This window comes from Rhinolophus hipposideros (genome assembly GCF_964194185.1).
Source record: "Rhinolophus hipposideros genome assembly, chromosome: 10".
Lineage (NCBI taxonomy): Eukaryota > Metazoa > Chordata > Mammalia > Chiroptera > Rhinolophidae > Rhinolophus > Rhinolophus hipposideros.
This window is the reverse complement of record NC_138056.1, coordinates 28,128,328-28,153,716: the sequence shown is the minus strand read 5'-3', so window position 1 is coordinate 28,153,716 and position 25,389 is coordinate 28,128,328. Positions and strand designations below refer to the sequence as shown.

The window sequence follows — 25,389 nt, the reverse complement described above, 5'->3', positions numbered from 1 at the left end:
GGAGGTCTCGAGCTCATTACTATGCAAGAAGGGTAGTCGCCATTGGCCAAGAGTAGGACCAGAGGGGCGTGTTCATCGGGAGTGAGTGACAAGGTAGTGGTGGTGGTTGGTGGTTCAAAGCAAAATCCCTGACTTGGCTCTATTTGCGTGGCAGGTTGTGGATTGAAGGTAGAAGGATCTAAAAACGTAGAGTGTGCTTTTTCCCTCCCCCACCCGTCTTCTTCTGCAGAAATTGGATCTCCTAATTGGATGACCTGAGAAATAGAACTTGCCTCCAGCATTCGGTTAAGTTTCAAATGACTCTCCACTCACTGTTCAAAGGGCGAGGACTTTGGGTGCTATACAAATGGGAAAAAAGACTTTGAAGAAGAAGGAAAAAGTCTTCTTGGTCTGACATAAATATTTGGATTTTAGCTATATACTAAATTAAAAGTGTATTCCCACAACCCTCTCACTTCACCTGAGATCTTTTATACCTATCCTGATATGCACTTGACAGTTAAATCTTATCAATTAACCATTGACAATACGGAGTTTTGGTGACCGCAATTCAGATTGCTTTCTCATACACTTTAAAATTCTAAAACACCGGTATCTTGTAAGGGTCAAAGCAGGTGATGTTTCTGAATAGGGTACAATTTTTCCAGACAACAAAATGTTTGAGTGCTAGGTAGCTACCACTGAGAAGCCAGCAGCAACTTTGGTGTTAGGTAATTATCAGCATTCCTACCCCTTCTGGACATTTGTGGCTTAATAGACCCCACAGAATCATTATTTATACCAAATACTGCTTCGTGGGCACTTCCTTTCTTGCTCTCTTCTATGCCTGTGGGTTGTTTTACACAATATTAGAGACATTTTTCTTGAATACTTGAAGACAGGGTTAAAAAATGTCACTGTCATAAAGTTGACTACTCATGTCATGTAAGTAAAATTTAAAAAAATGAAAAATGAAACATTTTCATCATCTTTGCACTCAGGAGTTTATCTTTAAAAATAATGCCCATTTGGGCATATGGTTAACATATAATAAATTTATTTATATGCTAGAGAATCAATAAATACAGATATGCCTTGACTTTAAGTTTTAGGGATGACATACTTCCTCTAGTTGTAGGTGTGAAAGAGAACTTAAAGATGTACAACCCTCTGGTGTTATAGTTAAGAAATCTAGAGCTCTCAGATATCGTGTTCTGCCTGAGATCATCACAGAACAACTCCCAGGATCCTGACTCCTTGTTTGGTGTCCTTGGAGCTTTCCCTAAATTGGTTTCCATTGTCTAAATCATTTTCATTATTTTCTAACAACTCAAATAAGCAAGGGAAGTGAGGAAATATTGTAAATTTGGGTTATTTAATTGATTCCTTTAAGACCTCTCTTTTCCTTATAATAGCATTGAAAGATGACAATTTCTCTTGACATCACTTTTTGCTGCTGTTTTTAAGTAATAATTTTAGACTATACTGATTGATTTTATTTTGCCAATTCACTCATTTATTTTAAAGTTGTGGTTTTTAAACTTTAGTAAGCCTTAGACTCTCCTGCAATGCGTGATTAAAAAGGCAAAGTGATTTAATATGCCTGTGGTGGAGCACTTGCCTCGCATGAAAACGATACAGGTGGTTCGTGAACCACACTTGTAAAACTCGATGCTTTGCTTCCAAGGAATAAAATCTTAGGGCTGATAACGTAGGTGAGAGGAGAGGTTTAGATTTTGGAGAAAGGAGCGATGTAGATTTTATTGAACAACAAATTGCTATTGTCTATCATATGAAGAGGATAAGAAAGAATGATTCAAATATGCAGCTTGTCCAAGACAAAATAGAAAAGAACAAAGAACTTGGGTAGAGAATGTGTCAGTGTTTCTTATAGTTGCTACATTACATGTGCTTTGCATTAAAGATAAATTGGCAATTCATCTTCACTTTTTGGATAAGATGGCCTAAGAGAGCAAAACAAACAAATTTTTAAGATATACTTCTTGATAACTAGAAAAAGTGATCAGCTCTTACATAATCCATAAGAACCTAAAAAGATATCAGGGTGAACTAAAATTTGGTGACAGGTGAAAAATAAACTTAATAGAGTGTGTTCAGACTGGTTCCTCTTTCTAGTTTTTCATGACTCTGGATGTGTACATTTAGAGCATCCACTGGCTAGATGGGAGGAAGTGGAGCCTGGCTGCAGCATTTCTGTATATTCTGCAGGGTGCTTTTGGGCAATGAAGAAGGCACCCACTTCACATGATGCTCACCTTGGGGCTTTTGTGCAAAGGGCATAAGACTTGTTGCCTAGTGGATAAACTGGACTTTGGTCCCACTCACCCCCTCTCCCAAGTGCTCTTGTAAATATAGAGCTTATGCAAGTGTATGCAGAGGCCCTACCTGCTCCATAAAGGAAACAAAAACTTGGGAGGTGGGGGGGTTGGGTGGGAGGGTTCTCCGGCAGTGCTATAGTGATTGACTGGATTAAAAGTTCTCAAACATAAATTTTACTTTTTATGAAATATTTCCAATTTACAAAATGAACAAAAATCTGAGTTCATAGTAACTAATTTAAGAAAAAAAAATGTTACAAATGCAATTCAAGCTTCCTTTGTATTGCTCCCCAATCATATTCCTTTCCTCCTTCCCTTCTTCCTCTTCTTGGGAAGTAAGCCTTTTCCTAAACTTTGTAATTAATTCCCATGCATATTCTCAGGCTTTTCATATGTGTGTATCCCTAAACAATAAATACTATAGCATATATAATTAAGATCATTCTGTATTCTTCTGCAACTTGCTTTTTTCACTCAACCTATGAGCTTTATTCATGTTCATGAAATATGTGGCTATTGTTAATTCATTTTCATTACTGTATAGTGTTCCATTTAAAGAATATACCCAGTATTCATCCACTTCTCGTTAGTATTAAACATATTTCTATTTTCTCCAACAATGCTACCATGAATATCCTTGTTCATATATGCAAGAGTTTCTCTAAGATGGATTGCCTTTATGTGTGTGTGGAATTGCTGGTTCATAGATTATGTGCACTCACCATTTTTGGATGCTGTCCAATTGCTCTCAAAAGTTACTGTACTTATGTCTGCCTTCTTCAGCACAGAATAAAAAATCTCATCACTCTACATACTACCAACATCTGATATTGTAAGACTTAAATATTTGCGAATCTGATACATATGAAATCAAATCAAAGTGCAGTTTAAATTTGAATCTCCGTGATTACAACTGCATCTTCTCATATATGTATTGAACATCCAGTGTGCTCATTTATGCATTGCCTGTTTATTTCCTTTGCCTGTTTGTTTTCTGTTGGGCTGTTCACATTGTTTTTATTGTTTTGGGTGAGGTGATAAATATTTGGGGCTTTGTGGGCCACACTGTCTTGATCAAACCTATTCAACTCTGCCATTGTAGCATGAAAGCAATCATGAATGACACATAAACAAACTGATGTGGCTGTGTTCCAGTAAAACTTTTTTGGCAAAAACACATGTTGGACTAGTTCTGGCCCATGGGTCATAGTTTTCCAACTCAGTACAGGTGCTGATCCTTTATTGAAATCTGATTATTTTTGAAAGCCATTTTCAGGATTATGTAAACTCAAAGGAACACATCTCAAAGGTGACCTTTTCTTGCAAGTTGAGATCAAGCACTTTCAAACTTCTGGTCTGTGTGGTGAGCTCATGCTGAAAATTATATTGCAGAATGAGCCAAAGAGAACCAATTCCAACCTTACAAATGGCCCTCTTTCTGGAATGAATGGCCCAGAAGTTGTCCTGGGCACTTGGGGTTTATCATACATTTCACCCAAAAGGCACCCCAAATATTTGACCTGATCCAATCACATGACCTGTTAAAAACAGCTACTGACTTCATGAAAGTACAGGTGCCAAACCTACCACCTGATGTTAGAAGCTAAATATGTATATTAAAACTATATATGTGTCCATATATATATGGATATATATATGCACACACACATACACATATATGGGTATCTATATGCATATATATATATGTAAACATTTAAAAACATGCTAGATTCGGGGAATAAGGAAAGAATATCAGGTCTAATCCATACTTATCAGACATCTGATGTGTACGTGCTCTAACAGTTGAGTCTTCAAGATCCATGCTATTGTTTCTGTGTTCTGGTGCCTCCATATTTGCATTTGGGGCTTTGGGATGGTAGAGCATCCACGTTGGGCCCCATTCACTTGCAGACTCAAATAGGTGCTTTTACTCAATTGTCCTTTTCTTCTGAGTCTCACTGTTCCCAGAATGGTCCTATTATGCACAGGAAATAGCACCTATGTTTTAGGGATAATTTAAAATAACAACAATCATTTTGAAGCACACACACACAAATAACAATATAAAATTGTTGACAAATGAAAAACATCGTTTGAAGCTACACTAGTAGCTGAATTTGGGCTTCTGGGCCCCCTTAGAATAGAGGTATTCTACCTGGCGCTCAGGCAAGGATTGAAGATGGTTGGCTGCAGCAGATGACACTTGTGCAGAACAGGTGGGTCTCTGGGATGTGAGGACTAGCGGCGATGCTCCTGGTGTGACTGGCTGAAGGCCATTCTTGAAGACCACCCTTTTCAAAACATCACTGAAAAGTTTCTTAGTCTCCTCCCCTGCCCTGGTATCCTGGGGTCAGACACCCTTTCCAGCACTTCTGAAGACCCATATTGACCTCAAATTTCAAAATGTTAGGATAAATATCAGAAATATGTTCCTGTCTATGCCTCATTCTCTCTAAATTTTATTTTCATTTCCTGATCTTTCCCTTTCAAATCTATCCCAAGAGGAGTTGAGGGAACAACTTCTGAAGGACAGAACCCCATGTGGATGCCAAGGACTGAGGGCATCAAATACTGTTGAAAAACAGAACGAGGCAAAAAATTAAATGAGTGTTGAAGAAACCAGATGTTGTAATAGAAAACTGGGAAGATCATTACCTAGTCACGCTGAGAATTTGTTAGGACCAAAGTATTAACAGAAAGTTCAGTCAGAATTGGGTTCCTTTTTGTTTCCTTGGAATTCCAGATAAAACTCTACACATTTTAGAAACAACTTAGCACAAGACAATTATTTCAAATAAGTGCATATATCCCACACACACAAAAATAAAAATGTGCATACAGAAAAGCAGCTCTTAGAGTGGGATAAAGGTTGGTTTTGCTGCTGATACTGAAATGTTCTAGAAAGTTCTTCTTTGTCTACATGAACACATTTGGAAAGCAATCTAGAAAAAAAGGTAATACGAGATTTAGAATCAAGGAGAAACTGTGGTAGGATGTGGAGAGAAGACTTCACATTCTGTAACTTGTCTTTCTTTTCCTGACCTAGACACCTAATGTCTCAAAAAAGCCTCGTAAACATCTCTTGGGTAATTCCCAAGCCTTCCTTTTTGTCTAGTGACAGCTACTATGGCTCTTTTTAAAATAAGAAGAGGAGTGTCAAGCAGAATAAAACGTTTAACAATCCTAAGGTTTTTGAAAATGTCTTTAAAATCACTTTTTTAAAAATCTGAGGCAAGGCTTTTAAAACATGAGCAAACTACCAACCGGAAAGAGGCATAGCAAAGAAAGCTATGGAGATTAGGTCAATGGTACTGGATGTTAGGATGATGCCAAACATGCTATTCTTAGGGTTTAGTTGACAAAATCTGACACTATTTGTCAAACTTTTTTTTTTGCCTCATGTTAGTGTTAAAATATATGTATTCATTTCATAAAACACTGTGAGGAAAATTTTAAAAGTATTTATATATGAAAGAGAAAATGGAGGACCTTGAGATGATAGGGAATCACATTATAGCAACGTTGTCAGTTTGCTCCTTTTATTTCAAAAGAACACAAACTTATCAAGCTTTTCACCATTTTTGGATTTTTTTTTTCCAAGGAATATTTCCTATGCATCTACTCAGAATCTGCTCTGCTAGGGACTGAAGAATTTAGATTAATTCAGGCCAGTCTCCCTGTAAATCACCTGGGGAAGATTTTAAAAACAGACATTCCACCTCCACTGATTCTGATATGGCAGATCTGGGATGGGGCCCTGGATTCTACATATCCTGATTCTGACAAAGCAGCCCCCACCTGTCAATTTATGTTTCTCTGCTAGAAGATTGTCCAAGTTTGGGTCTTTTGAGAAGCAGACACCAATAGGGGATTGCTCATGCAAGAGATGTAGTAGGGGAATGTTTGTGAGGAAAAGTGGGGAGGGACCTGAGGGAGACTTTTAGAACAATGAGACCAAGATGCAGTTTTGACTCCGTATCAGGGAGAGAAGGAAGGAAAAAAGGTTGGGTGAGATTTAGACTGCAGCGCAGTTGTAACAAAGTTTGGGGAGACCAATGAGGAGAGCTGCAGGACAAAATCAGCCATCAGAGGAGTCTCTTGTCTCCTGAACAGACAGGTCTGTGCTCAGTCAGTGCCTAGGCCTGTGGGAAATGTGGTCAAGAATTTCTCAGCAAGACTTAGTCAATTAGTCTCCCTACAGTTAGAGACCTGAGAGGTGCATTTTCATGGTGGCCTCAGGATATGGGGTATGATGGAGTCCCTTCCTTCAAGCAGCTTACAATTAATTTAATTTAATGGCATTTAGAAGCTTAGGGTTAAAAGAACTTTAAGACTAGTTCAGTCACCTGCGTAGGCTTGAGAATGCTTAACAGTAGCTCAGCGACTCTTAGGTACCTCTAGGGTTAGCATATCACATTGCCACTGGTAGTAGAGTTCATTTTGGGCAGTTCTGGTTGTTAGAAAGTTCTGTCTTCCGTTGTGCCAAACTTTCCCCATGATGCTTTCAAAATCCTCAGAAATAGAAGGAACTTTGAAGATGATGTGTTAAATCTTATTTACCAGTGAGATATCAGACCCATGGAGGATAAATTTCCCAAGGCAACAACATACCTAATTATTGGCAGAACTGGAGCTAATATCGAAGTCAATTGTTCTTTCTACTCTATACTTTAATTTGTATTTTTTAATTCTTATGGAAAAGAGAAACATTTTGACAAATTTAGTGTCTGACAAAGCAAGTTAATCTCAATGTCTCAGATGGTCTTTGGTTTAGTTAAGGCAATTTGCCACATTTGCCACGTGCCCTCTGAAATGACTTTTCTCCTGATCAATCATCCTATTTGAGCTTAGGTGAAGATATTTAAGAGATGTAAAGCCCAATATAATTTCCAGTCAACTAAAGTTGTTCACAGACCAAAACAATACTAAATCAATGCCCTCTCCCCACCCCCAAACCTATGTACTAAGTGGTAGATATTCACGTAATTTATATAGATTTGGTTTATTTCCTTTTAGGGTGTATTTGGAAAAAAATTTCTCTCCACATTTACAAAGCTTTGAATTTCATAAAATACATTTAAATATTGAGTTTACAAGAAAAGATCCATACATTTTTAAACTTAGGCCTGATCTTTAGTTAGCAAAAACTGCTGGAAAATTCTAAAACAGAAACAACAGCACTTTCGTGCCACCTTGTGGTGAAATATTTAAAGGTAGGACTGTAAGATTCTGTGTATTCACCGAAGGAGGTGGGGGGAAAAGGTGTGTGTGTGTGTGTGTGTGTGTGTGTGTGTGTGTGTGTGTGCGCGTGTGTGTGTGTTATTGACTCCTTCCCTCCTTAATCTGCTTTAAAAAACATTCAGTCTATAAGTCACATTTGGGTAGCTTAATCCAATTCTGCCAATATTTGCAAATTTAAAAAATGATTTAAATGGTGGGTTAACAATTTGTCTTAATTTTGTTACCAGCCATTCCGCTCACACAATTTATATGTTCATATTTTTACCTGGCTGCTAGGACACCACACTTTCTAGGTCCTACTTCCACTTCTGTGGCTGCTCCTAACTGGAAGTAATCACTTTGTGGGAGATGGGGTACGAATCTGATTGGTAAATCTCAGAAGAAGGAAGAGGCATTTGTGACCCTCCTCTGCCCTCACCGTGTGGGGAGTGAGCCAGCTTTGTCCCTGCAGTCAGGGGATCATGAGAATTCAGTCATGCTTAGATTTTTATTCCAACTAGGGTGAGGATCAATGGACATGATAATGATAACTGATAGAAAGGGATCATCAGCGTGCAGTAGGTGCTTTAAAAATAGTGCAAGTATTTAACAGGCATTGCAAGCAGTGTGAGAAGCGCAATTGGTGTTGTATAAAGGTTCCAAGGAAAACCACAGAGCTAGCTGCTCAGACACGGTGGGCCTGTGTTCCTGAGCCCACCTTAGACAGGCTAAGATGAGAAACGGCTGTGGGATCACTAGTTGTGAACTTTGAGTGTGACTTAATGTTCCTGAGTCTTATTTTCGTATGGCTCTCTAGCCCTCCTACCTTGTTGGACTTTGTAACACTCGTCACCACCTAAAAGTACATTGTTTTCTTGTTCCTCTGATTCTCCCACCAGCCCTGTATCAGCTAGACTTTGTCTTGTTTGTTGCTGTATCCTAAGCACAGCAAGTGCCCAGTACAAAATAAAATGCTCAATAAATACATGTTGAGAGAATTAATAGATTTTATGATTTCTACCGAGAAGAGACTAAAAATCAAGTTCATTTAATTGAATGAATAGCACCATAGCTGATAACTTTCTCCTTCCAACTTTCTCATCATTTCTTTAGTTAGTTGCTTCTACCATTCTTACATTCTTACAGTTAAAATGCTATTTTGTTATTTTTAAAGTTTTTTTTGCCATGTCTATAATTCACTTAAATTTATGCCATTTCTATAGCATTCATAGCTTAGAATTTTTAAATTGTTACCATCTACTTATTACTAATTTTATGATACAAAGTAATCCAATGGGTAGAAAGTGGTATTTTCAATGTGTTAATGCAGTTTAATGGAATACTTACATACTGGAGATACGATGCCAACTTGAAAATAAATGCCCAAGTAAATATTGATATAATACACTGGTTAAATTTCTTCTGCTTTGTGTGTGTGTGTGTGTGTGTGTGTAACACAGGACTCTAGCTCAACAAAAGGAAACATCTAACCAAAAAGGCCAAGAAACTTAAAAAATAAAATGCAAAGAAAAAAACTAGTTAAACGTGCACTGTAACACTGGGAGGTAAGCATAGGTTTTGAAAAAAAAATTGAGATTGAATCTTGGTTGTGTTGATAACTAACAGTGTGATTCTGGGAAATCTATTTGGTTTCTGTTTGTGTGTAAGTGAGATGACACCTATCACATTGAGTGGTTTTAAGAATTAGATATAGGTTTTAAGGATTAAGCCTGATAGATGTTTAAGGAAAGGCAGCTATTATCAATATTTCTGATATTATAGTACATGCTTCTTTGTACTTAGTTTATATGTTGCACGATAAAAATCATTCACATGAAACCAAGAACATTTTAATATCATTTGAACTTTTCGAACAGAAATGGACTTTAGAGATTATCTAGGACAGAGGTTTGCAAACTGTGCTCAGAGGAACTCCTGGGCTCTGGAGCACAGGAAAAGCTGTTAAGGGGGCACTCTGGGACCCACAACCTCTTGAACCAGAGTAGCTCTAGTCAACACATATCAGGCTTTGACTGAAGGATTTCTCTAAGAATAATGATAAACAATTGGAAACTACCTACCCCCTGTATTATATAGTCAAGGAAATTCGGACTTAAGAGTCATGTGTTAAGTGACAGAATTGTAACTTAAGTCCAGTGTTCCTTCCACTATATTATGTCTTTGCTGTTATTTCTTATTTAAAATTACACAATAGACATTTTAAAAAGCAGACCTTGGTCAGCAGTGCACAATTCTTCATATAGTTCTGGTTGTGGTATTATCCAACTAAAGAAAATCTTCATTCATTTTTTTTTTGTCTTTAAATCAGACATTAGTTACTATAAAAAATTCAGCTACTATTCATATTATTTTTACATAGACAAAAGATTAAAGTAACCTTCATTGCTGTCCTTCACAAATGGAACTCATCATTTTTTTATGGACCATACTCCCTATGCTGTACTTTATTTCCCCCTATTTTTTAAAAATTATAGCTGACATTCAATATTATTTTATATCAGTTTCAGGTATACAGTGTGATGGTTAGACAGTTATATAACTTAAGAAGAGATCCCCCAGTAAGTCTAGTATCCATTTGGCACTATACATAGTTACATATTTGACTATATCTCCCATACTGCACTTTGCATCCCCATGGCTATTTTGTAACTACCAATTTGTATTTCTTAATCCCTTCACCTTTCTCACCCAGGCCTCCAACCCCTTCCTATCTAGTAGCCATCAGTTTGTCCTATCAGTTTGTTCTCTGTATCTATGAGTCTGTTTCTGTTTTGTTCATTTATTTTGTTCTTTAGATTCCATTTATAAGTGAGACGATACAGTATTTGTCTTTGTCTGATTTATTTCACTTAGCATAATACCCTCTAAGCCCACCCATGTTGTCACAAATGGTAAATTTCATTCTTTTTTATGGCAGAGTAGTACTCTATTGTATGTATGTACCACTATTTTTTTATCCAAATGTCTATTGATGGGCATTTCAGTTGTTTCCTTATGTTGGCTACTGTAAATAATGTCACAATGAACATAGGGGTGCATATATCTTTTTGAATTAGTGTTTTGGATTTCTTTGTATAAATACACAGGAGTGGAATTGCTGGGTCATAAGGTAGTTCTATTTTTTATTTTTTGAGGAACTTCCATACTGCTTTCCATAGTGGCTGCACCAATTTGCAATTCCATCAACAGTACACAAGGGTTCCCTTTTCTCCACATCTTCTGGAACTCATCATTTTAAGTGAGGTGATACAAGATTGACCAGAGGTATTACCCCCTTTACTATCTTGGTCCTTTCTTAGATGGTTATTTTAACAAGATCAGCTGACAAATTATGTGTCTTACTTAGGAGTGCATCATTGTTTTGTTTTTGTATGGTTCCAATGTACGTTCTTGATCTACTTGTGGAATTATGGGAAATAAACCAATTCAACGGTGCGTAACAAATCACCACACTAGGTTGTAGGCATTGTGTGAGGTGATACAGGAACAGATGTGAAGGACACATTTGTGATCCTTCCTGCTGTCATGGAACTTAAATTCTAATGGGGAAGGCATAATTCAGCATGTAATATAAACAAGGCGTTGCCACCTAACAGAGGATGAGGAACCTACGTTTAGATGGAGAGGACAGGCAGCTTAACAGAAGTGATGACTTTAGCTTACACCTGAATGGGAGCAGCCTTCCAGCAAGGGGAATTTGGTGTGGAGAAGAGCAAGTGGGGAAGTGAGATGAGATGAGGTTTGAGTGAAAGTAGGGAATGGATTATGCAGGATCTCTCAAATCATGGCAAGATATTTGGGTTTTATCCAACTATAATGGAGAGTCTTAAGGATGGAGCAACACAATTGGTTCTGGTTGAATTAATGCTTTCCATCAGGCACACGCACCACAAGGAGGCAGTACAAACCTTCGCCTGGCCAATGACAAATTCTTATCACATTCCAATTGGAGCAAGGGCTGCTGCAGAAATCTCTCTCCTCAGTGCTGAATCTCCTGCCACTGCCAACTCCTGGAAAGTCCTGAGTTGAGAAAGATGCAGCCATGCAGTCACTGGCAGCCTAGAATGAGGAAAAAAATCTAAGTTCTGAGATACTGATGAACTCAGGAGGCCGCTTGGAAGCATGAGCTCAATTACACAGCTGCACAGGTGTCTAACGAAACATTTCCACCACAGAAAACAAGAAACTCAGCATGCCCCTCACCCCCCAAAGGTCAGAATCTTATCTTTCCTTAACCCAAACCACTTCCACTGAAACCTTATCACACATGGGAGAAGCCACATTTAATTTTGTTTCAGTTTCCATCGTTGATAATGATGCCACCAGAATACCTAATACGTAAGAGTACGTAATAGTTTTCCAGGGCTGCCATAACAAAGTACTAGAAACTGGGTGGCTTAAATAGGAGACACTGATTGTTTCACAGTTCTGGAGCCTCTAAGTTTTAGCTCACGTGTCCTCAGGGTTGTTCCTTGAGCACTGTGAGGGAGAATCTGTTCACGCAGTTCTACTTGCTTCTGGTAGTTTGCTGGCACTCTTTGGCATCCCTAGGCTTGTAGAAGCACCACCCCAACTTCTGCCTTCATCTTTTTTAATTTCAGCTATACAGCACAACATAGTGATTAGACATTTACACCCCTCACAAAGTGATCACCCCCATAAATCCGTCACCCACCTGACACTGTAGTTATTATAATATTGACTATATTCCCTATGCTGTACTTTGTCCCTGTGACTGTTTTTACATAGTTAACATTCAATATTATTTTATATTAGTTTCAGATGTACAATGTATTGGATAGACATTTATATAATTTGACTCCCCCTCCCCCGTAAGTCTAGTACCCACTTGACACTACTTTTTACAATGTGACTGTTCTCCCGTACTGCAATTTATATCCCCATGACTATTTTATAACTACCAATTTGTACTTAATTCCTTCACCTTTCTCACCCACCCTCCCATCTAGTAACCATGTTTCTTCTGTATCTATGAGCCTGTTTTGTTTATTCGTGTATTCTGTTCTTTAGACTCCACATGTTTAAGTGACATCATATGGTATTTGTCTTTCTCAGTCTTATTTCACTCCACATTAATACCCTCTACATCCATCCATGTTGTCTCATCTGCTTTTGTCTTTCTATGGTTTTCTCTCTCTGGGTGTGTCTGTGTCCAATTTTTATTTTTTTTATAAGGACACCAGCCATATTGAATTCGGGCCCACCCTAATGATCTCACTTTAACTGGATTATCTCTGTAAAGACATTCTGAAGGGTTAGGACTCCAACATACCTTTTTCTTGGTGTGTGTGTGTGCGTGTGTGTGTGTTGGGGGTGATCTAACCTGTAACACCCAAAACACAAAAGTCAAAAACTAGATAGTATGTAAACTCTGGACTCAAAAGTGTATCAGAAATACCAGAAATAACTTTCCCTTGGCTATTTCATGCTTTCAGATTGCATTTCCTTGCCAAATAAAAAGCAAAACTAAAGGTTTGGGTTTTTGTTCCTCGTTGATGAAATAAATTACTTTTAGTAATTGCCATATTAGGGTGGTTTATCTGTAGCCAATGGTTACACTTTTTTTCCTTTTTATCCAATTGGTTAAAGCAATTCTGGAGATTGTAACAAATTAAAATTCTTCCATACTTCCTCTCCTAAAGAAAAGGTTTTTAAAGGACCAAATCTTGACTATGGCCAAAACATACCTTTGTAGTTGATGAGAATTAGGAGAGCTTACACATACCTTGTTGACATGAAGCACTTTTTAGAAAAAGTTGAAAAATCAAAGGAATAAAATTGACAAATGGGTTCTATAGGAATTTACCTTTGGCTCTGTATATAAAGTCTTAAAGATTTCAACAGATGGCTTTCTGCCAGCATACATATAAATGAACAAAAACTTTGGCCATCATTTCATTATATTATAACCAAGATAATCAATGATAGTAAATACAACAAAATCAGAGTTGGAAGATTTAAAGGATGGGTATTCTGGTTTACTGAAATTTTGAAGAAACTGAGGGCTAACAGATGCTTTCTGTTTATCCTTGGTTGTCTGGTACATTTTTATGCTTTTTAAAAATTCAGAATGGTGAATTACGCCTTGTATTGCCTGACATCTATTCCAACAATCCATTGTCTCTACAGCTAAGTCATTTCCTCCCTATGAATTACTTTCTTAACTGAAAAAATTCCTGAGACTTATATGCTTATGATTTTCATTCTACATGTAGCTTCAACTCTTCACCCTCAAAACCCCACTCATTTTTTTTAAATTAATTAATTTATTAGTTTCAGGTGTACAAAACAAGGTAATACTTAGACGTTCATCATTTATATCCCTCATACTGTGAACCCCCCTCCCCCCATCCACTATCCCTCCGACCTCACACTGAACATGTAGCTTCAACTCTTCACCCTCAAAACCCCACTCATTTTAGAATTCCAGAAGTTTGTGATCATATTGCACAGAAATCTGAACATTCCTATGAACTTTATTCCTTTTAAAGTTTTCAAGCACAAATTAAAGGTTATCTGTTTCCTAGGCATCAAAAATAAGAACTTGCTAGTTTTTAATTACTGGTCACGATGTCTTTCTTCCTTTAGTGAATAAGGTCCTGATGCTATTATACATGAAAATAATAGCAAACACAATAGCACTTACTATGGCCACGCACCTTTCTAAAGGCTTTACAGATGATAGAACACTTACATTTTTATTGCACATGACGAGGGAACTAAGGTGCAGGGAAATTAACTTGTGTAAGGTACTCAGTAATGGTGAACCCAGATTTAAACCAGCATAGTCAGGTTCCAGATTCTTTGCTCTTCAACACATACCATACTGCCTTTCTTGAAATAACACAAGAGAACTTTTTTCTGTAGTTATATTTTATGAAAGACAAAGCAAAATATAGGAATTTAAAGTTTCATTCCAGTAATCACCACAGATTTTGCTTTTAGCTTAAAGTTATTTTATACATAGCTTCCAGAAATACATCTGTTGTGCAGTTCTATCTTGTTTTCAAATCCAAAGAACATGAAGTAATACAAATTTATTTTAAATAAGCCTTAGAATCAGAATTAAGTTGGTAAATGAAGTCACCCATCGAAAAAGTGTTAAATCCATTTTGGGTATTCTATCTCTTTACCTCGAAAAAGAATTAAAACAGAAGCATACTGTCTGCTAGTATTTAAAAAAAACTATGTCCAGATACAAATCAGTTTGGAAGTTCTTGAAAATTAGTTAGCAGGCAATTTGTCTTTTTCCATTATTTAACCATTACAGAACTGCGATGATTGAAAGAACACTGTTAGTGAAATTTTGGACAAGAAAAATATAAAACCAGATTGTTAGCAGAGGAGACAACAAAATATAAGTTAGAAAATTCATAATCATACATTTATTTAGGAAATACAATTACTAGAGTCCTTGATATTTCAACAATCATTCCACATTATAAAATATTCACAACATGTTATTCTTTTAAGTCCACACCAAGTCATGCTGACATTCTTTTCAGATAAGCCATAGCCATTTCTTTTATCTATTAAATCCTATAATATCCATTTAAATTGTAAACAAAGTACTTGAGCCAAACTACTTAAGTACCTGAACAAAATAACTCAAAAATTTAGAAGACAATGATTTTTAAAAAACACATCTGAATGACCAACCCCCAAAGAACCAGGCCACTACAATTATTTTGCTATTAAGTGGCCAAGTTAAGACAGCATATAACTATCAATGGCATTATTTCTCATCTGCAGTTTTTACACATGCTTCCTCAAATAATAATCATTTATCTTTGTAAGTTTTAAAAAGGCAAAGCGGACAAAAAGATGACAAACATTAAAAGTTCATGTTTAACCTACTGGCAGATATTAAAAAAAAAAAAAGAAAAAAGGTAGACTGTGATTACTTCCCAAATAAGGAACGCCAAGTACCTTTCTTTTTTTTTCTTTTTTTTTTTTAGGGAGGGCAAAGCTCACAGTGGCCCATGCAGGGATTGAACCAGCAACCTTGGTATTATTAGCACCGTGCTCTAACCAACTGAGCTAACCTGCCACCCCCCAAGTACCTTTATTCCTAAAGAAATATAACCAATCATTATATTTGCTGCTACTTAACAGTAGTAGCTGTAAATTGAATTATTCTATTCTGATACTTCCAAATATAGTCCAGTGTAATTAGAGCATTTTATAAAGGGGAAAATTAGTGGTTCTCAATCCTCCAAGTCCTTCAGAACCACCCAGAAAGCTCTGGAAAAAAAAAGGATCAGGCCCCACCCTCAGAAATTCTGATTTCGTTGGTGTGGGATGGGACTCAGGAAGCAATATTTTTTTAAAGTTCTGCAGGGTGTTCTAATATGCAGCTAAGGTTCAGAATCACTGAGTCAACTCATTTTGAAATACCAAGAAAATAAATGGAAACTGGCGAGAGGGGGAATAGTTATATTTATAATTTACAAATCAAATACCTATTATACACTTACTATGTTCCTACTTATGAATGAATCATACATTTATTTGTAAGATGAAAAATCCCTTCATTTCCTCACTATACTAAACCACTACTGTACATCTTTGCCACTGAACGACTGAATTTTTCTACGGTCAGGATTTAAAATTCTGGGGTACATTGAAAACTGCATTAATGAAAACAAACTACTGCTACTCATGCTCAACAGTAGCAAGCAAAACTACTGTATTTGGCTCCTTTAAGCTATCTTTATTTTAAGAATTATAAATAAGTGCCAACCCACACAAAGAACAGATTGTGGATTACTGCAGGAAAAAAAAAAAAAAAACAGCTTACTCAACTTACTAAGTTTCAACACCAAAAAAGATTTAATTTGGCTCCAAGTTCTGAAACAGCTGAGATACAGAACCAGGAAGCTATAATTTATAATGAAATGTTGACACACCCTCAAAAGCTACTGCAGCTGTAGCTATACTAAAATAAGATTTCTTCAGGGTTTCCTTACCCTGTAATGCAAGAATACGAGCATAACAATATTACTATTTTTATATGCACCAATACCTCTTTAATATATAAAGCTCTACAACAAATACCTCTAATAATTTTACAATTAAATTAAGTCCGTAATTCTTCTACACTACTTTGGTCTCGACATTTTAAAAACAACAGCGAATTTTGAAAATATACAATTTAACAATATGATCCTATCAATAACAAGCACATTTTATAGTGGACTAAAGACACATTCAACCATGCAATCCAGTGTTCAATACCTATAACAATGCTGATTGACTTTTATTCTGAAAATCACTGAACACTGGAATAATCTTTTAAGAGTCACAGTGCTCACAACATGCAGAAAAAGGCATACATTTCTAGACATCCTGAAGGAATGTTACAAAATGCCCACTTTTTTACACAGGATCTAAATTCCTTACATATTTCTAGCCATTACCTTCTTTTTAGCATCTGTCACTTAAAATTAAAAAAACAAAAAACTTACAAATGTTCCTATAAGTTGTGACTGAAAAATGAACCTCAACTCCTTAATTTCAGCCTTTAAAAAGACCTCAGTCATAGTCTTACACTAATAGCTGCCTTTCAGTAAAACAGTGACATTCAGTGGACAAATCAAAGTCTCTCAGAATTCATCATATTTGAATTTATCATAAAGATCACATCTCTAAATTCAACCATTTTAGTGTTAAGTTCCTACTCATTCTGACAAAGAGCCTGCAGATTCTTATGAATACATCACCTCATAATTTCTATATATCTTCAATACATCCTTCTATACCTTCCTATTTAAAATCAATTCTTTAAACTGAGCTAGTAAGAGAGTGTTAACTCTTGAGGCTAGTGAGGTTAAGTAATACTTTCTCTTTTTTGCTACGTCCCACCACAAACTAACTGGCTCATCTCTAGGAATGGAAGGACCAAAATATAAGAAATGTATTTACATAAAAATGAACAGCATTAAAAAAATTGTAAAAGATGAAACCTGAACCTCTTTTTTGCATTTGTAATTTGGTAACTGTTGAATATAAAGAGATGTAATCCGTAACACTAAAAATCAAATTACATCCTCTTGCCTTGCTGCTCAAATATTATGAAAGAATACATACGTTTTAGCAATGATTGTTTCAGTGTTTAAAAACTTACTTTTATAAATCAGTATAAATGACTATTCATTATACATTATGTTAAATAAAAGTAAAAAACTTCCACTGTGCTGAGTTATGATTTGCCAGTGATTATATATGTGTGTTCAAAGTAGAAAATGCAGCAGTGATGTTAACATTGACAGTGTAATGAAATGCTGTAGCTCAAATTGTTTATGTTTAGTTTCTTGGAAAACTGTAAAGAAATTTTACAGGTTAAAAAAAAATAAAGTAGGCAAAAAAAGAAGTGGAGAACCGTTATTTTTAAATAAGCAACCAAATGAAGAAAACTTTTTTTCCCTAAAAAAAGATTAAGAATGTAAAAGTACATCTTAATATTAAAAAAGCATTTTTAAAAATCTATAACAACTTTATGACAAAATCTGCATTTGAAAAAAGTCTGTAAAAAGAGCAGGACAGAAGTGCCCTCATCACCTTTTACTTTTTCTTGTCAGAAAAAAGTATATGCATCTCTGGAACCACAAATGATGTTAAAATAGGCATTTATAAAATGGCAAGGAGCATTTCACGGGAAGTGTGTTGTTTTACAATCATTGGCATTGTGGCCATCAGTAGGTCACAAGTAAAATTTCTCTAGCTAAAAGCAAAATGGAATGTAAAGTTTTGAACTGCATTAAGTCTGTTGCCTGCGTTTGGCCGATCTCATTTTTTCAAAACGTGATTCCATTTCTTCTAAGACTTTGGGTGTATATCGTACCACTAATTTAACTTTTCCTTGAGCTGCTTTGAGCAGTTCTACAGCTTTTTCGTGATGTTCTCCTTCCACACTCTAGGGGGAAAAATACATAATTAATATCTTAAAATACATATGAGTAAAAAACTTTTAATGTTACATCATTTCAACATTACAGATCTATAAAACACCACAGCTTTATCATTTTAAACAGTATGAAATCCTCTAAGTTATATTCTGTTTGTAGTCCAGGAACTGGTTTCTAAGACCCAAATAATCAGCATATCAATCTACATGCCCTATTATTTCACTAAGCCAGAAATAAAGCAAACAATTGCTATTCTATAAGACTAAAATGAGAGGTAGACTTCTAATTTAATGACTGCCTTAACTACTAAATAGCGTAACTACTTCATTAAAAAATCACACTAAGCATTGCTAATTTATATTGGAAAGAAGCAACACACACTTAAAGTCCTTTAAAATGTATCACTGTACTAAATAGTACTGCCTAGGATTCTCCCGAGGAATTTTTAAACTATAAAGCTTTTTTGGTTTTTTCGCCTACATCTTCTGTTTCTATAACTCCTATGCACCCCCAAGTGGTCACAGCACATTACTACAAATAGAAATAAACTGTCCTTACCACTCCATTAACAGAAAGAAGTTGATCCCCTCGCTTCAGGCCTCCATGTCTATCAGCAATTCCACCTGGAATTATTCGAGATATATAAATTGGAGAGTTTTGTTCTTTGCCTCCCATGATATTGAATCCAAGGCCCTCTTCTGTTTTGGGCAGCTCAACAACTCTAGGATGAGAATGTCCTTCACTGGCAGCAAATGCAGCAACAGTAGCCTGAAAGAAAATTTTACGTATGTAAAAATAATACCTTTGTTTACTTCAGTTCTTCAGTCTCTTTTGGAAATCCTTCGAGTTACACACTTTTGAGGCTTGAACCATAAATTCACTGGCAGTTCTGAGGAGAAGGTAAGCTAAGTGGATGGTGTTTTAGAGAACATGACTAGAAAGCACGCCCTGGGACTACGTAGGAAGTGTTCAGGTCAATCCATGCAGTGCCCAGGACGTCTGGTGCAGCCTTGGGCAAGCAGGCTTGCTGGGCGATGAACCCTGATTGGCATTAAAGAGGAGAACAGCTCCCAGCATGCCAGCGGTCTTGAGTTTTGGGGCTAGATAGCCTGGCTCCTTTAAGAGCCTTTGTGGAGGACTCATCCTACCTACATAACCTGTAAGAGGAAGGTGTCCTTATATACATGCATCTTGGCTGTTGTACTACTTGTTCTTTACACTAAATAACTCACAGAGAAATAACTTAGTATCAAGAAAGAAAGAACTACATATAGTCAACAGGAATGTTTTTTGTTGCTTTAATTAACCACCTAGTTATTACCACAACCCCAAAGAAGATGAGCGCCACATCTTTAAAATTTTCAAATTTAGACTAATCTAGACTAAATCTAACACAAAGTTGAGATTTTTGGTATCATTTTGCTTTTAAAGGTAATTAAGTAATCTGGTACCGTTTTTCATGATGGATCAGAATGCATGAGCAAAAACGGGAAGGGTTAGAGAAAGGAAATCAACATTTGTTGAATACTACTATGTTCTAAGCTCTGAAAGAAACGTCATTTACAGATAATAGAACTAAGGATCAGACACTCAGTAAGCTGTCAAGGTCACATAACTCCAGGATTGAAGTCACATTTCTATGTTTTTTTCCTACTCTGCCAAACAACACGTACATGTTTTAAGTGTTTGTATTCAACCAAGCATCCAATATTTCCTTTTGTGAGCCAGTAAATGTCAATGAAAAATGACCTGTTAATGACTAACTCTAAGTCACCTACTGCTGATATTAACTTATTCTAACCATATATGATGGACACTAAGATCAATGCTGGAATTACTAGAGGATAACGCTGGTAACAGAAATCAAATAAAACCTGCCATCTACAGCTCTGAAGAGATAACCTACTACTGATAATACTCTGTATTTGCAGAGTTAAAGCAAAGAAGAAAGCAAAGAGCAAAATGGGCGAGTACCCCAGGTTCTACCACTTACTGTTTGTGCGGTCTGAGGCAAGTAACCTAGTCTGATGCTTCCTCACCAATAAAATCAGGATAATAATTCGCACCTCAGAATTTTGATGAAAATTTACATAATTAATGGTATAATTAAATACATTGTATAGAATAACTACCGTGTTTCCCTGAAAATAAGACCTAACCGGACCATCAGCTCTAATGCGTCTTTTGGAGCAAAAATTAATATAAGACTTAGTCTTATTTTACTATAATATAAGATCGGGTCTTTTATTAATTTTTGCTTCAAAAGATGCATTAGAGCTGATGGTCCAGCTAAGTCTTATTTTCAGGGAAACACGGTATGTATTATGTGTATTATTATTCGTGTGCAAGTGTATTTTTAATGCATTATCTAAACTGCATGATAAATGATCTTTTATAAAGACAATAACAATGATCCTATCGCTTAGTACTTGAGCAGTAAGTACTGTGTAGGCTGAAGGACACTATTTGTTAGTTTTCAAAATAAGCCTATTATGAATCTAATAATTGCATATTTTAAACCTCTAATTTATACAGAATTCTCTCAGTTTGAGTAAATGAAAAAATTTACCTTTGCAGTGGCATTAGCTCTGACTTCTGGACTGCTGCTGATATCCACAGTCTCATAGACATGTTCATACACCTAGAAAACCCAAAGTTATCACTCTGATTTTTAAATCTCAGAATATACCATGTTTGAGTTCTGTGATGTTAATGAATGTGTTAAAATTTTAGGCAAAGTTATGCATTTTCCATTAGAAATTCCAAAAATGAGAGGGACAGGTTCTAATGTTTTTCTAAAGTTTTTTTTCTTAAGAAATTCTGAACCCAAATTTCAGTGTATTTATTATATTATATAATTAACTTTTAGTAAATTTTAAATCTCATTTACTCACCTCTCTTACAGCATTGCAGAATTCGCTTTGAAGAACTCTTTGTAAAGCCTGAAGTTTCTGTGGCGGTACCTCTCCACTTCTTTGTAGTTTTTCCAATAATTCAATTGCTCTACAAATATCTAGAGTGAAACAAACACACACTGATAGATAATTTTCTCTGAGGATTCTCTAAATAACTATGTAACAGTGTAGCAGTAAGGATTCATTCCTCAAAGACTAACAATAAATATGTAGAACAGAGAGGAAAAAAACCTGTAAGAGTATGAGCTTGTGTGTGTGTGTTTGTGTGTACATATGAAGATAGGAATGTAAAATCTGAGAAGAATGTAAAATACTGTCACATGAAAGGACTGGGGCTCAAATGTGATAGACATAGGAACATTGTACTGCTTCAGAAAAGCTGACAGTATTATAACTATTTAGTCAATAAAATTTACCTGTAATTTTTAGTAATCAAAGCACCAAACAGTACAAAACACTGTGCTAGTGAAATCACTGTTCATTTCCCAAAGGATATCTATGTAGATACAAACTGTTCAATTACAGATGCAGTTAGTGGCAGGGACACATTTAAAACAATGGCACAAGAGACTACAATTAACTGGTCTGTTTTCAACTTAGGAACAAAACAGTGTTTTAATTAAGACAATCAAATACAAAGGTTTACAAAATAGAAAAATAAAAACTGAGTTTTATCACTCTGGTCTCAATACCAGCAGTGATTGTGGGTAAATTATTTAACCTCCCTGTGTCTATTTCTCCACTGTAAAGTGGAAATAACAGTACCTTCCTTGTAAGAATTACTTGATGACTAAACCAAAAAATACACAGAAAAGGGTCTGGCATGTAGCAAGCATAAATGTTATGTTACATTTGGCACCAATTAATCCTAAAAAAGACTAAGGGATGGTACATATTTACACAAATATATTAAGCATGTTTAGACAATTCTCATTGGAAAGTGTGAAGGTAACTATTTTATGAATTAAGAAATTTTATGAGAGTCAGAGTCATGTTACAACACTGTTAATGGCTATCTTTTTTTAAACTGTTTTTGTACCCCAGGGGGCTAGAGTATCTATTATTCTACTATTCCTTGCCTCTTTTTAAGTGGAAGGAGTTCTAAATTTTATATTATATGGAAGGACTAGAACTTTTATTCATAGAATGTGGGCTTCTTTGTGTTTGTAGCTGGAAAACTAAGAATCAATGTAGTAAAGAAAAAAGTAGATTTCCCAATTTCAGGTAATACAAGCTTAAACTGATGTTAAATATACAATGGAAATAGACTTTGCCCATTCTGATTATCCCACCACTAGAATGGCTGGTGAATGGGGACTGTTGGTTCATCAATTATTTTAATTTGCAAAGTTACAATATGCAATTTAAAAAATTGCATATTGCATATAAGTTCTCTACTGAACTTATACCGTACCTAGTATATGCTTAATGTATTCTACTGAATCATGTTTTGATGATTTAGAGGGCACTTAGGAATCTTGATCATATGCAATGATTTTATACCATAGGATTGTTGGCAACATTTAATAGTCTATTAAACAGAATTCTGCATAAGAATCCGTGTTGATGTAATCTGACTTTCTTATCCTGGTAAGTGGCAACCACTGGTAATTCATCCTACTCAGGGGCTGAGCATTCTACTCTGGAACGGAAAAGATCTCTGAAACAGCAAAAAACAGAGCCATGACTACCAAAAAACTAAATGCCAGAGGTTAAGTTTCACATTTTGTACTGCACTGAAAAATACAAAAGACTGCCAACATGTTAGAGTCCTACAACTGGTTTTCAAAGAAAAACACCTACCGCTGTTAACATCGAACAGATTTGTTCCCATTGAAAACCAAAATGCCACTGTGCTCAGGAGGAAGATGTCACAGTCTTAGGCCAAACTTAGCAAGTCTTCGCAGAGTAGCTAATCCTCTGTCAAAAATTATGCTTTAGTTAACGGTTTGGTGGACTGGAGGGAAACTATGTCATTTATAGAGGCTTACGAAAGTGAACACCATAAGGAATAAACAATGTTAAGTGTGAATTTGTTTGAATACATGAGGAAAGAGGTTTCTCTAAACACAGTTCTAAAAGTATATTCCTTTCTTAGATCAGAAGTTACTTAATATTCAGAGTGTAACTGCAGATGTTAATATTTGCAAGATATCTTCAATCTCCTTCCTAACTTCTGTTTACTATTTACTAGTACTTAACATGTTTAGTTTGTACTTCTTGACTCTTATTCCATGGCTTCGAATACTAGTTTGTCAAAAGCATGCTTGAAATTGTTTGAAATAAAGGATTTGGGGAGGGAACAGTGAGTGGACTGTTGAAAATCTGTAACAGGACCTTCATAGCCGCGGAACCACCTATTGTCACTGCCTTTTCGGTTTCTAATTATTCAGCAGAACAGGTTTTCTTTTCCTTGACAGTCTGCTCTAAAATGTAAGGAACCAGCCACAGTTTGCAACTGTAAAGAAGGAATACTACTGCACTTCCAAAATATTTTTACAACCCACCACGATTCCGCCTAGTGATGTAATCTTCCCAAGAAAAAACCGGAAGGATTGCTTCGTTTGTTTTTTAAGGACGTTGGATTGTTTTTAAAGCACTGTCTCTGTACCCGCGAGGGGCTCTAAAGCCAGCCAACACCGTAATACAAATAAAAGTGAGGTTGTGGTGAAAGCAGCCATGGAGTTTCTGCGTAAATAAGGGGCGGGGGGAGGGTTCTGTGCGGCTGTGCCCGCTGTCCGGGACGCGTGCGGTAACTGAGTGCAGGAGCGGAACACCGGTCTGTGCACTGCGCAAACACGGGTGTGCGTGTACCGTAACGTCGTCCGTGAGAACTGGGCGTGGGACGCCTGTGTCGGGTTAACAGGCCTCTGAAAGCCGTTGTCTGTTGTGCCCACCCAGGGTGCGCGTGTGCAGCGTGTGCTGAGCCCGGGAGAGCTGATGTGAACAGAGGACGGATCTGCGTACTAGTCAAGAGGTTGCAAGCGCCCACCCCGGGGCCGGGCGCAGTGACGTCGACGGTCACAGGCGCCAGCGCGAGGGGCAGCCCGGCTCCGGCTCTCGGAGCCCATGGCATGGGCCGCTCCTCCTCCCACGTTGCGACACGGCACTCCTCCACCCCGTCCGCCCTCCTCCGTCCCGGTCGCCGCCGCACTCACCCCTCTCCAGCCGCACAGGTTCCCCCAGCGCCGCCATCTTCTCCCTTTTTCCCCCGGCAGACCCACAGGAAATGACGACACAGGGGCTGCGCGAGGGGCGGGGCCTAGCGGGAGCCGAGAGCGCGAGCGCCGGCCGGTATCGCGAGAAGATCCGTGGGGTGGACTTCACCCCGGCCCTTCGGGGTGGAGGTAACTGATCCCGGCTGCTCGAGGTTTGCGGTGCGCTGCACCTTCAGTGGTTCTAAGATGCTCGGCTACCCCGGCCGCCTAAGGTTGAAAAGAGCCGTTTTCCCGGCTTTTGTTCCCTGCTTCGGGATTCACGTTTGACCCCACCAGCTTGGAACCCTCAGCTCACGTTAAAAAATCTGGATTCTTGTCCCACCTTCACCCTTGGTGGCTCTATGCTCACTTAGGCACTTTCGGCCTCAGTTTCCCCATCTGAGCAACACAGCGCCCTATTCCCGAGGTCGTTTCCGTTCTTAAATGCTGGGATTCGGTGACACCTAAGTATGTAAACGGATATCACAAATTCTCTGTGGCAGCCTTGTTTTCATGTTAAAAAATCCGAGGTGCAAATCTTCCCCTACAAATCTTATTTGAGCGTAAGGATGAAAAGCACAAAAATTATGAAACATCACCTGCGAGACGCAGAGAACATGGCCCTTTGGTGCACCACAACGTCATTTAAAAAAGTTGACCTAGAATCTTACATACATGAAATGTCATGAAGCAGATAATATTCTTCATGCGTTGCAGATTTTTAGGGCAACCTTTGAAAATGTCATGAACCAAGAAGAATTTAATCCTTAACTTAAATGAAATACTAATT

General features: G+C 37.1%; 1 protein-coding gene across 4 annotated transcripts; it reads right to left on the bottom strand.

Moving 5' to 3' along the window:
• Positions 1-965: 965 nt before the first annotated feature.
• Positions 966-24,626, bottom strand: LIN7C (lin-7 homolog C, crumbs cell polarity complex component). 4 transcript variants are annotated; one of them, XM_081065063.1, is made up of 7 exons: positions 24,561-24,626; positions 21,382-21,500; positions 21,057-21,128; positions 19,046-19,255; positions 18,424-18,495; positions 11,468-11,618; positions 966-4,316 (listed from the first exon to the last, which is right to left on the bottom strand). In XM_081065063.1, exons 1-7 carry the CDS (start codon positions 24,595-24,597, stop codon positions 4,297-4,299), a joined length of 681 nt encoding a protein of 226 aa, XP_080921189.1. In that variant the 5' UTR covers positions 24,598-24,626; the 3' UTR covers positions 966-4,296. The 4 variants fall into 4 exon arrangements, with proteins under 4 accessions (XP_080921189.1, XP_080921190.1, XP_080921188.1 ...); XM_081065064.1 differs by having other exon boundaries at positions 2,472-4,293; positions 24,561-24,618; XM_081065062.1 differs by lacking the exon at positions 966-4,316 and having other exon boundaries at positions 10,353-11,618; positions 24,561-24,618.
• Between the last annotated feature and the right edge of the window lie 763 nt (positions 24,627-25,389).

Bases quoted from the DNA above. Each gene is read 5' to 3' on its own strand.
- LIN7C (XM_081065062.1), bottom strand. From the start codon at position 24,597: ATGGCGGCGCTGGGGGAACCTGTGCGGCTGGAGAGGG. The intron at 19,256-21,056 runs GTAAATTTTTTC...ATTTTCTTTCAG, and splicing joins GAGCTAATGCCACTGCAAAG to GCTACTGTTGCTGCATTTGC. The intron at 11,619-18,423 runs GTACGATATACA...TCCTCATTCTAG, and splicing joins AAGGAAAAGTTAAATTAGTG to GCTGCCAGTGACTGCATGGC.